This window comes from Saccostrea cucullata, unplaced genomic scaffold, assembly GCF_032062105.1.
Source record: "Saccostrea cucullata isolate Sc308-1 unplaced genomic scaffold, CSIRO_AGI_Scuc_v1 ctg562, whole genome shotgun sequence".
NCBI classification, from domain to species: domain Eukaryota; kingdom Metazoa; phylum Mollusca; class Bivalvia; order Ostreida; family Ostreidae; genus Saccostrea; species Saccostrea cuccullata.
This window is the reverse complement of record NW_026924174.1, coordinates 75,562-89,272: the sequence shown is the minus strand read 5'-3', so window position 1 is coordinate 89,272 and position 13,711 is coordinate 75,562. Positions and strand designations below refer to the sequence as shown.

Sequence of the window (13,711 nt, the reverse complement as noted above, 5' to 3'; positions counted from 1 at the left end):
GTGAAGTTTGATGAAAATATCTTGGATAGTTTTTTTGAAACTAAGCTTTGAACTGAACTACATGTAAACACAAAGTGTGACGGAAGGACAGGACGGAAAGACAAAAGGACAGAAGGATGGAAGACAGACATGATAAACACTATATGCCCCGGCCATATTCATGGTGGGGCATAAAAATACATGTATTAACCATAAGTATATACATTTAGAATAGACTATGACAATACTCTTTTTACTGCAGAATTCAAAAATTTGTTGAAACTGGTTCTACTCCACATCTTTGAATTTAATTGAATTTAAAAAAAACAGGTCATATTTGTTCGGACGTTATCATTTGCAGCTTTGTTTTTCCCTAGTGGTTAAAAAATTGTTTTACAAAAAAGAGCTGTTATTAATATGTTGATTTACATTATTTTGCTACAAGCGAAAATCCCTTTTGAATCACAATATGTGTCATTAACAGGATAAAATGAGTGAAAGTTGGGATCAAATTTCCTCAGTCATGCCACTTTCTGTTCTGTCATTACAAATAAAAGAAAATATTATTAAAAACTCTCAAAACAAGGGGTTGACAGGATCTCAATTTCCATAATTCGATCAAGATCTAGTTTCATTTGTTTTATTCAATCATTCATTAAAAATTAATCTGAAATTTTTTTCCTAATATGTGACATGTAACTTTTTTAACAAAAATAACTAGGTCTATTTACAAATAAATTTAACCCTCCTATTTTGACATTTTACCGCTAACTGTTATGCTGTGCAGTGATTTTCATGCTCACAAGTTTTGAAAACTAGATTAGATGAATATAATTACCTTAGCCAATGACAATTCAAGTTTGAAAGGCTTGTGAAAAATTTGTTTATGTTTCTTTTATTTTATCAGTGACTATAAATAAGCTATTAGCAGGAGAAATAAAAATAAAATTTTTAGTGGAGACATTTTAAAATTTTTATTTCATTTTCATACAAATTAGGGTCGGCACTCCTGTAAAACAGTAAATAAAGAAAAATTATTTTTGCATGAAAAGATTTAATTTTTAAGCTTCATTTTGAGACTTTTTCAGTTAAATTATAAATTAAAAGAGTTATCCTTCCAAGCTAAGGATCGGAGTACCTTAAATAACATCATTACATTTTTCATAGATTGCTGTAAAGTATACCCCCCCTTCTACTTGTCAATCATGCTATGAACAAATCTCAATTTACACTACCTGAGGATACTTCTATATAATGTAAACAATCATGGCTTTGCTATTCTTGAGAAAAAATTTTTGAAATATTCCTCTATATTCCTTTGTAAATTTTTGATCCTCTATTGTGACTGCACCTGGGGGTCATGATTTGAACAAACATGAATCAACACTACCTGAGGATGCTTCCATATGAATATGATGATTTATGGCTTTCCTGTGTTTGTGAAGAATATTATGTAAATTTATGTAATTTTTGTTTATACACAACTATGTTTCTTAATTGTTGACATAATCAGTAGACATGATCCTGGGATGTTTATAAACAATACCATGTGATCAGTTGAACCAATCAGAAGTGCGGAAAGGGACGCTATCTTAGTCTGTCTTTTGTAATCGAAGTGTTTAGTATTGTACCTTTAAATTGGTCATTATTTTGCCTTTAATCCAAAGTTTCTTTCTACTTTCGTTTTCCTAATACTTTGTCATGTGATACCAATAGTTTTGTGGACATATTTTGTGATATTCGGAATCTATTGTGACTTTTCCATGGCTGTAATAAACTTGTGAAAAAATGCCGCCTATCAGGAATCGCACTCGTGTTAATCGACAACCGAAGACATCATATGACGATTCACTTCCAGAAAATTGGTCCATTTCAAAACTGAGAGATGAATTGAGACTAAAAGGAATCACACAACCACAGAATACTAGACGAAGTGTATTAGTGAAGTTATATAAACAAACTGTTACAAATGACGAGTCGAGAACATCTCAGGAATCGGGAACCCAGGAATCGCGGCAAGAAACGGTTTCAACCACCCAAGGACAAGACGTTAGAACAGAGTTATTAGGCATGGTAAGGAACCTTACTTCGACCGTACAGAACCTGCAAAGCAGTATGATTTCGTTAACCGAAAGAGTAAACACAATGGCACGATCGCAAACTTCAATACCAGCGGCTGCAGGAAGCGTGGATCAATTACGCCAGTCGGGGGCTCAAACTACCAATCCACGAAATGATGATACACCTGTATCATGCGGAACTCCTCGAGAGACGAGGGAATCAGATTACACTCTCATAACGGCATGGGCTGATCAAGCATCACCAAGGACCATGGGAGTAAGAACCACATATGGATACGCGGTGGAATCACTGCCTTACGTCGAGACAATTGCACCGAACCTTCGGAAGCAGATTATAGAAGGTAAGGATGTCAATCTAGCAACCATCCTCATCCCATACTACACCGGGCCGTCCGACGACAAAGCTGACAAAGCGAAACAAGAGGCCCACGGGCCTTATAGGTCACCTGAGTATTGTGCAACAACTTTCAAATTATTAAATTTGGTTTTTGTTTTAAACCAGAGGCCATGAAATTTGCAATTCACAATATTGAAAGAGGCACCATTGCTTATCATAATTATAGACTTAGCATGCTTACTCTATTTACTTAATATCAAAAGGTAGATCAGAGTAACATAGAGAAAATGCACTTCTGCTTTATAACTAGTTGTGCACATCATCCCAAAGGAACCCCTGACCTTCAGGCCACATATTTCAAAATTTTGCAATTTTTATCATAAAATGGTAGATTAATACCTAAGAGCAGATTTCAAAGTATTAATTTTATTTTCAGACTATGTACCACCACCCCATCCCCCAACCCAGGAAGGGGGGGGGGGCATAAAAAAATAACCATTTTGCTAGATGCACCTTTCTTCATCATAAATATATATTCTTAGATCATAGGCATAAAACCCAGGAGCAAAGAAGAAGATTTTCAAAGAATTAATGCATTTTCACTATATGATCAATAGAGCCTCGCCCTAACACCAGAACCCCTGACCCTGGGGCCACAAAATTCACAATTTTGGAAGAGGCACTCTTGCTCATCATAACTATGTACTTAGTTAGTTTATTTAATACCCAGAATCAGAGAAGAAGATTTTCAAAGAATTAATGCATTTTCACTATACAACCAATAGTGCCCCGCCCTAACACCAGAACCCATAACCCTGGGGCCACAAAATTCACAATTTTGGAACAGGCACTCTTGCTCATCATAACTATGTACTTAGTTAGTTTATTTAATACACAGAATCAGAGGAGAGGATTTTCAAAGAATAAATGCATTTTCACTATATAACCAATAGTGCCCCACCCTAACACCAGAACCCCTGACCCTGGGGCCACAAAATTCACAATTTTGGAAGAGGCACTCTTGCTCATCATAACTATGTACTTAGTTAGTTTACTTAATACCCAGGAGCAGAGAAGAAGATTTTCAAAGAAATCATGCATTTTCACTATATAATCTATATAGCCCCGCCCTAACACCAGAACCCCTGAACCTGGGGCCACAAAATTCACAATTTTGGAAGAGGCACTCTTGCTCATCATAACTATGTACTTAGTTAGTTTATTTAATACCCAAAATCAGAGGAGAAGATTTTCAAAGAATAAATGCATTTTCACTATATAACCAATAGTGCCCCGCCCTAACACCAGAACCCCTGACCCTGGGACCACAAAATTCACAATTTTGGAAGAGGCACTCTTGCTCATCATAACTATGTACTTAGTTTACTTAATACCCAGGAGCAGAGAAGAAGATTTTCAAAGAAATCATGCATTTTCACTATATAATCTATATAGCCCCGCCCTAGCACTAGAACCCCTGACCCTGGGGCCGTGAATTTCACAATTTTGGTAGAGGACTCAATGCTCATTACATTCATGTCAACAGTTTGCCTGCTTGATGTCCAGGAGTAAAGAAGAAGATTTTTAAAGATTGCAATAATTTTAGTGGTTTTGGCCCCACCCCTCAGGCCCCAGGGGGGCGGGGACCATAAAATTCACAATTTTTGTTCCCCTTCACCCATAGATGCTGTATACCAAATTTGGTTGAAATTGGTTCAGTGGTTTCAGAGAAGAAGCTGAAAATGTTCAAATGTTAACACACGACGCACGACGCACAAAACACGACGACGGACGAAAACGGATAGCAATAGGTCACCTGAGTTACTCAGGTGACCTAAATAGACCCTAGACTAAACAAAACCTTGACAATCTCAGAGTTCATTGCCTTTGGCATATATGAAAACACTATGTGTGAAGCGTTCCCCAGACGTCGACAAGAGTTGGACTTATATGAGAGGGACATTGTTGACATGGCCAACAGATATGGCGGCTCAGCTTTCTATGAATATCATAAACAATTTAGTTCTAGGGCTGCAGCGTACCTCAAATACCACAATATACCAGTTGACTGGTCTGTCCGCAACAACACATTGTTTTGCAATATCTTTGCAAATGAAAAACCAACTAGTTCTAATTGTAACGGGGACCGTTACAGATGTTCCCCAAACGCTCCCCAACTCCTTTTTTGTGCCAATTTCCTTTAAAACTTTTTTAATATGCTCAGTATTGCAAGATTTCATAAAAGAATTTTAAAAGCTACAATGATATAAACTTTTTGTCATTTAACGCACTGCACGCAAAAGCACGTGCTTGCACATGCAAGGTGATCATGGCATGTTGCTAAATCATTAACATTTCTTTATATATTCCAAGAACCAATAAAAAATCATAAAATTATTAATGTCACCGTTTTTCAAATATATTGATCATTTTACGCATTGCGCATAAGCAAGTGCATGCAAACATAGTAGTATCACGTAGGAATCCATTATACCTATTCATATTCTAAATTTCATCATGTTTTGTTGAGAAACAAGAAAGTTACAGGCATTTAAAGTTTCAGCCAATCAGATTGCAGAACACGTGCTTGCGCATGCTTTTATGATAATTCTTATATATCATGCTGTAGATCTTCATAATGTTTGACTATGTTCAAAATTTCAAAGGATTTTATCAAAAAAACAAGAAAGATATTGAGAATTTAGTTTCAGCCAATCAGAGCGAAGCGCTCGTGCATGCGCGTGACATCTTGGTATTTTGACCATCTCATCTTGTCTACGCTACTAATATATCCCTACATTATAAATTTCAAAAGATTTCATCAGAAAATAAAAAAGTTACGGCTATATCCATTATATTGGTCATTTCACGTGTTGCACGTGCGCGCAAAATGGCATGTTGACAATGTCATCTTATCTATATTTATAATATGTCTCTATATTCTAAATATCAAAGCATTACATCGAAAAATATAAAAGTTACGGCAATTTCAAGTATATTGGTCATTTCACGTGTTGCACGTGCACGCTCTTGCAAGCACGTGCGCGCAAAATGACCTTCGTTCCGCAAATCTACATAACATGCCTACTTACCCTAAAAAGGTTTCACCTAAGTCGGATGTGTAGTTTACAAGATCACTCGCGGACAAAATTTTCCCAGGAAGAAAAATAATAAGAACTAGATATGAAACTCGTTGCGAGCAACGAGAGGTCTTCCGTCCGATTCCGGAAAGAAAACGTGAAACGAAGCTGAAAATGTAGAAAAAAAACCCCACACATTTGCACACAAGGGGGATTGAACGCAAGTCGCCAGCATGAAATTCCAACGCTCAAAATATTATGCAATAGTGACCTCTACTCTTAATCTACTTGTATATATGTGATTCACGAAACAGTGCTTCTCTCTTAAAATTTACAAAGGCGGACCACTATTCAAAATTTAGCGCCAAACGCCACGAGTTAATCTTCGCACCTTTTCTTTGGAATGTTCTATTAAATACGTGTGATAGCTTCAATGAAATTTTAAAAAAAAACGTTCTTATATCCTACGTTTGGAAGTTTAGAAGTTATATTTACATTAAACACATTTGATAAATTCCATATTGTATATATGCATGTAACACAAAAGCGATGAAACGGTTATAAATTTTTAATTTTTTTTTTCAATTTCCTGTTTTTCCCCAAAGTGAACTATTCCGATTAGTTAATCGAGAAAGGTTGAAACGTTTCACCGAAAAACATGGCTCGCCCTACGTTTACGACGGTCAAGGAATCAGATATCATTTATGCTCAATAACTTGAATCAGGTCTTTTAGACAAGAATGCTAAAATAAAGTCCATGAAGCGATCTTTAAAAAAAATCGTTTTCTTATTTTTGTCTTATTATTAGTTTAATATGACACAATTGTGCATAGAAAAAACAGCGGTTGAGATTTATATTTGATATTGATATTGACATAATTGATATTCTTTTTTGAAAAAGTATTATTTATAGGTATGATTTAAGATCTGTTTTTCCGTGGTGCACAAAAGATATTTCATTTACACATTTAGTCTTTTCTTTTTCTACCTTGAGAACCAGCCAAAACCAATTATAGAAGATGTTAGTTTGACACAGAACTGCAACGTAACTACGACGTAACAATCCAAGTATTCCTTTACATTTCATTTATTCTTATGTTACTTTCGTTCAAGCAAACGCTCGGCTGCCTCCGTAAACCCCTATTGCGAAATGTCGGCGTTGACATAGACAGCCGCCATTTTGGACCCGCTTCAGATTTTTGAATGCTAATATCCAGAGTTTAGATTTATCAGCATTCAAACAAATTATATAGTAAGCATTATTAGAAGGGTTTCTATTTACATACCAAAAATGAATGAAAAATACCGAAAAACAAAAAAGTTAGAAAATACGATTTTTTTCAATTTGCATCTCGTAGCGACCGGAAGTAATGACGACGCACGAAAAGGCGATTCTGCAAACCACAAAGTCATGATCTATCATCTCCAATAAGTCTCCAGTGCATATCCTCAGCCATTTTCGATAAAAGTGCGCGACAAAATCGCATTTTAAAATCAGGAAATTGTCCATAACTTGGCACCAAAAGCGAATTTTTCAAATTTCTCTACGGATGTAACAACTTCATATAATGACACATATTTTGTGAAAGTTCCATGAAAAACTGCTGAATAGTTTTCGAGAAATCGTCTGCACAAAATTTTGTCAAAAAAAAGAATAATAAGAATAATAATAATAAGAAACAGTAGAATCACTATAAGGTCTTCCGTGAAGACGGAAGACCTTAATAATAATAATAAGAAACAGAGTAAAAACAATATGTTCCCCAACTTCGTTTGGGGAACATAATAACCTGCACCCTTTGTAGCAGCGTTAGCCACACCGCTCCCTTCGTCACCAAAACCTCGAGACAGGGGCCAAACCTTAATATTACTCTCAGACATACCGACAGTACACTAATATGAAAGCCAACGATAGTTATGGCAGACCAAGACAATTTAAAGATGGCCTTGAAATATGCAACAACTTCAATGATATGGGGCGCACTAGCAAACGATGCAACAATCTACATGTGTGTAAATCTTGCAAAAAAACTGGACATTCACAATCCGAGTGCCTTTCAAAGACTGTAGCTCTACTGGTTTGTGCTTATAACAAAGGATGAGAAAAGAAGCCATTGCTATTAGACCAAAACTGTAGAAGGAGTAGCGTTTTAAAGGAATTTCACACATTTCTATTTTTAGTAACAATGGCAACACTTTCATCAAAATCAAAAACCGATGAACTACTCTATATATCTTAGAGTAGTCTACTTGTGTGCCAAGTTATATTGCAATCAGAAACTGTAGGAGGAGCAGCGTTTTAAAGGAATTTCACAGGAAATTCTTTTTTTAGTAACCATGGCAACACCGTTCATCGAAATCAAAATCTGATGCACTATTCTATGTATAATAGTGTAGACTACTTGTGTGCCAAGTTATATTGAAATCAGATCAAAATTATAGGAGGAGTAGAGTTTTAAAGGAATTTCACAGAAAATTCTATTTTTATTAACCATGACAACACCATTCATTGAAATCAAAAATGGATGCACTATTTTATGTATCTTTATGTAGTCTACTTGTGTGCCAAGTCATATTGAAATCAGATCAAAATTGTAGGAGGAGTAATGTTTTAAAGGAATTTCACAAAAAAATTCTATTTTTAGTAACCATGACAACATCGTTCATCGAAATCAAAATCTGATGCACTATTTTATGAATCTTTGTGTAGTCTACTTTTGTGCCAAGTTATATCGAAATCAGAGCAAAACTGTAGGAGGAGTAGCATTTTAAAGGAATTTCACAGGAAATTCTATTTTTAGTAACCATGGCAACACTGTTCATCGAAATCAAAAACCGATGCACTATTTTATGTATCTTAGTGTAGTCTACTTGTGTGCCAAGTTATATTGAAATCAGATCAAAATTGTAGGAGGAGTAGCGTTTTAAAGGAATTTCACAGAAAATTCTATTTTTAGTAACCATGGCAACACCATTCATCGAAATCAAAAACCGATGCACTATTTTATGTATCTTTGTGTAGTCTACTTGTGTGCCAAGTAATATTAAAATCAGACCAAAACTGTAGGAGGAGTAGCGTTTTGAAAAATTGTTTACAGACAGACAGACAGACGGACGGACGACGGACGCATTACTATCGCATAAGCTCTTCTGGTCTCTGACCAGTAGAGCTAAAAACGAGGTAAACCCCCGGGGAAAATCACCAAAGCAGGGGAATCATTAAAATCTTGGACCATTACAACTCCTGTAAACATAGACAAGTTGGAAAAATTACTGGTTAACCACTCAGATAAACAAACTGTAGACTATTTTATTGAATGGGTTCAGATTTGGTTTCTACACAGGTTTTAGAACTCTGCCCACAGAAACCTATGAATGCAGGAATCTACTGTCTTCTCGGAAACAACCAGAAATAACTTCCCAAATAATTCAAACAGAGTTACAAAAGGGGTTCATTTACGGTCCGTACCCATCCATGCCCTTTGACATATACAGAATAAATCCAATAGGGGTCGCGGAAGGAAAATATTCTGAAAAGAAAAGACATTGTTGATTTATCTGCTCCGCATAATAAAGATAATCATGCCAGTCTCAACTCCCTTATTGACAAAAGTGAATATTCTTTGTCATAAGTAACAATTGATCATGCAATAGACTTGATTAAAAAGCTAGGAAAAAACAGTTGGATGTGTAAAGTAGACATTTCAGATGCATTTAAACTCATACCAATTCATCCTAGCCTATGGCCGTTTCATGGAATTAAATGGGATAATCAATACTATTACTTTACAAGGTTGGTGTTTGGTTCACGAAGTAGCCCCAAAATTTTCGACACTCTTTCGACAATTCTCTGTTGGATTGCGCAAAATGAATTTGGTATTGACAATATTTTACATCCCCTTGATGACTTCCTAACGGTAGACCCTCCAGAATTTCCAGCAGCAACAACAATGAACACTCTAACAACCATGTATCAAATTCTGGGGATACCTTTAGCCGTCCTTCACAGTGCTTAGAGTATTTAGGGATAGTTTTGGACAGTAATAAGATGGAAGCAAGACTTCCGACTGACAAACTACAGCGAATACTTGAAACAGTACATTCATTCTTGGACAGAAAGACATGTACCAAACGACAATTGCCAAGTCTATTGGGTCACCTAAATTTTGCCTGTCAGGTTGTACGTCCAGGCCGTTCATTCGTGTCATATCTGATATCTTTATCTACTACAGTGTCGGAACTTCATCATCACGTGACAATTACTGCTGAATGTAGGTTAGACTTGGGAATGTGGTACAAATTCTTATCTTCATGGAATGGTGTAGCCTTCTTCCTTGAAGACAATATAACAATAGCAGCAGATATGCAACTATATACGGATGCAACCAACTCTGCTTTTGGGGGATACTACGCTGGGAAGTGGTTTCAAGACGTTTTTCCATCAGACATGTTTCACAGTGGAGAAAAACCTTCTATGGCTTTTTACGAACTCTACCCCATTCTTATGGCATGTGTTATGTGGGGTCAGGAATGGTCAAGAAAAAGAATTCTCTTCCATTGTGACAATTTAGCTACAGTCGAAATTATAAATAAAGGGCGTTCAAAAACGAAATCAATCATGAGGTTAATGCAAAAATTAACTTTCATCGCAGCAAGTTTTCATTTTACTGTTCATGCTAGACACATTCCAGGAAAATTAAATACTGTAGCTGATGCTATTTCTCGTTTCCAGATGGACAAATTTCGCAAACTAGCTCTGGAGGCGGACATCCGAGCCACAGCCTGTCTTCCATACCACAAGATTACAATGTAGAAGAAATAAAGACTTTATGGAGTGCAGCAATTAGCCAACAGACAGCAAGAGCAGATTCCACGGGCATTCAGCACTTTTTATCATTTGTGACTTTGTGTGGTATAGCAGTACCATTGGGTACTTTACCTTATGTAAATGAAGATGTTCTTATCAAATTTGTATCTTATTGTCATTCCTCTTTAAGCTTATCATTTTCTACCATTAAGCTGTATTTAGCTGGCATAAGATTTCATTATCTTAAAGCTGGACTCTGTAATCCTTTAACCCATACTGGTCGGCATACTACCGCAGTCATACTCTACCTTATTGATCGGGGCACTACTACAGTGGTAGTATACAAACATCGTCACTTTGATGCTTCGTACTGTAGAAACATAAGGGATATGAAAGAAAACTTTTGTATGACTAAGATCTAGTATATTTCCACTGCCCATGCGCATTGTATAGTGAAACTAGATATCTATTTATAGGGGGAAAATCCCCATTGAAACAAAGAAACCGAAGCTTGAAAACTACGAATGCAAACAAAATGGCGACGAGAGATGCGGAGTTCAGTGATGGAAGTGATATTGAGGCAGATAATGACGATGTAGGAGAAGAAAATGAAGGGATTGGAGACGTATTAGGAGGAATAGAGCGAGAAGTACAACATGGCGATGTAGATGACTGGATTTTAGATATATTCGATGAAGATTCAGGCGACGAAGGGGAGTTCCTCGGGTTTCAAAATCGCTGGGTGACCGAGGATTTTACTGGCCGCGTTCGTCCAAGCTACAAAAAGGTAGGCGGTTCCACAATAGAGCATCCAGAAGAAGCTTCTACTGGTCAATATTTTGAACTGATTTGGACCGACGAAATGTGGGATAAACTGGTCCAGGAAACTAACACCTATGCGGAACAAGAACGGACCAAAAATCCACCACCCCCTTATGCCCCAAAATGGACGCCGGTCACCAAAGCAGATTTGAAAGCATTCATTGGACTTTGCTTTGCCATGGGAATAATGAGATTACCCACAAAAAGTGGGTGTTAACATCACAGTTTGGCAGAGTTATGCCCAGGGATAGATTTACCCAAATCTGGAGATACCTACATCTTCAAAACAATGAACAACAACCTGAACAACCGGACAAACTTTGGAAAATCAGGTGGTTTATTGAATTTCTGAACACAAAGTTTAAGGAACTCTATGTGCCACTATATAAATGGTGCCTGTTTTGGAGGGTAACATTTGAAATTGACACCCCAAGGAAAACCATTGTCAACCGACGCGTCAGCGGAGGTTGACAATGGTTTTCCGAGGGGTGTCAATTTCAAATGTTACCCTCCGAAACAGGCACCATTTATTTTATTATACTGAATGTCTTATTGATTTAGGACGTCAGCAAAAAAAACCGTCGATCGTCTTTACGTTCATGTATAGAAAGCTTTCACACTCACCGGTTCACTAATCTCCTTATTGTTTGTTTGATACTCGAATTAGAGTCATTTATCATATAAAGTTTCGTTATTTCTGGCTCGCAAGCATGTTTCCTACACTCGCAAGCATGTATCGTCTGTCGTTTGTTGTTTTCAAGTAAGCTATATCGGACGCAAGCTTTTATTGACGTCAAGTTAATTCCGGTTCTTTCAAACGCGCAACTGACGTTTTGAGAATTCTACGGTGAACCGTACGCGCATAATTTCCACGCATGTAGCATTACCGTTGTGTTACCCGTTGTCACGTGTGTTGCTAAGGCTCAGGGTAATCGAACGGATTGTTAACTGCGTCTAAACCAATCAGATTTTAGTATTTAACATGAAAGTATAATAAATGAAAATGTTACTATAGATGAAAGCATGATCAAGTTCAAGGGACGACTAGCCTTTCGACAGTATCTTCCAGCCAAACCTATCAAGTGGGGCGTAAAAATCTGGACAATGGCAGAAAGTGACACAGGGTACATGAACACTTTCCAGATTTTACACGGGTAAAGAAAATAATACAGAAAAAGGTCTTGCACATAGAGTGGTTATGGATCTGTGTACACATATGTTTGGCACAAACTTAAATGTGTATATGGACAATTTCTACACAAGTCCTCAATTACTTCAGGATCTTCACGTCCGTAGAATTTTGGCTTGCGGTACCGTACGATCCAACAGGAAAGGACTGCCAAAGGAACTCTTGCCAGCTAAAATCAATCTTGAAAAACATGCATACAAAGTGGCTCAAAATGACAGCCTCACTTTCTGTGTTTGGAAGGACACCAAGCCAGTCCTTGTCCTGTCAAATTTCCATGATCCGCAACACACTGGCCAAGTGACCCGCCGGGCAGCCGCTGAAACCATTGTGGAAGTTCCTCGTCTTCTTTCTGATTACCAGAAATATATGAAAGGTGTCGACCTGTGTGATCAAATGATCGGGTATTATATGCTTCACCACAGATCCAAGAAATGGTGGCGGCCCATATTTTTCTATTTGATGATGGTTTCCGCACATAATGCTTACATCATTGCAAAGGATACCCATCCGGAAATGAGCAAGGACAGGTGGCCAATATTCCAGGATTTTGTGGAGGAAATTTTTGAAAACCTGATTGGAGACACAAGATCTGGTCGTGAAGCTCCAAAAGTTGACTGTGGGGGAAGAGCAACGGAACACAGCATCAAAAAACTGTACAAGAAAAATAAAGTGTGTCGCGAGTGTTCTTTGTCTGGGACTCCTGGACAAGGGAAAGGGGTTACCAAATTTGGATGCACCCAGTGCAATGTCCCAGTGCACCTTGAGTGCCAATCCAACCATATCATGAGGATGATCAGACAATAGGGACTTTAAATTAGTGAAAGTTGATGTTTTTACCATATACGGTAAATATGGACTTTTCTTGAATTATTAGGCATATGCAAAATAAAAATATTTCATAGAATTGTTAAATGAAATATGTTCTCTCTACAAATGACAATTTTAACTGGTATAATTATAATTTACTTAAAGATTTTGACCATAATGCAACAGCAACCAGTTTGTGAAATTGTGTATTTTTTCAAGATGTATGTGATAACATATAGATATCTGTAACTTTTGTTTTATTATGTTCCCCAAACGAAGTTGGGGAACATATTGTTTTTACTCTGTTTCTTATTATTATTATTATGTTCCCCAAACGGAGTTTGGGAACATATTGTTTTTACTCGGTTTCTTATTATTATTATTATGTTCCCCAAACGAAGTTGGGGAACATATTGTTTTTACTCTGTTTCTTATTAAGGTCTTCCGTCTTCAGCGGAAGACCTTCTTGTTATTCTTAGGTTTCTTTTCCACTATTTTTATTATTGTTTTTTTTCTTACCGATTTTGTGCACGCGATTTCTCGGAAACGGCTCAATCGTTTTTCATGAAACTTTCAGGACTGATGGAACATCAATCAAACCTGATATTT

General features: G+C 36.9%; 2 protein-coding genes across 2 annotated transcripts in view; one reads left to right on the top strand and one right to left on the bottom strand.

Annotated features, from left to right (window-relative positions):
* LOC134265914 (serine-protein kinase ATM-like) overlaps positions 1 to 13,711 on the bottom strand; it is a gene marked incomplete at its 3' end in the record, with an annotated part of 201,307 nt that overhangs the window by 130,605 nt on the left and 56,991 nt on the right. The gene's annotated exons all lie outside the window — the stretch shown is intronic.
* LOC134265910 (uncharacterized) lies at positions 1,768 to 10,706 on the top strand. Its single transcript, XM_062748127.1, has 2 exons — positions 1,768 to 2,401; positions 10,210 to 10,706. Exons 1-2 carry the CDS (start codon positions 1,768 to 1,770, stop codon positions 10,704 to 10,706), a joined length of 1,131 nt encoding a protein of 376 aa, XP_062604111.1.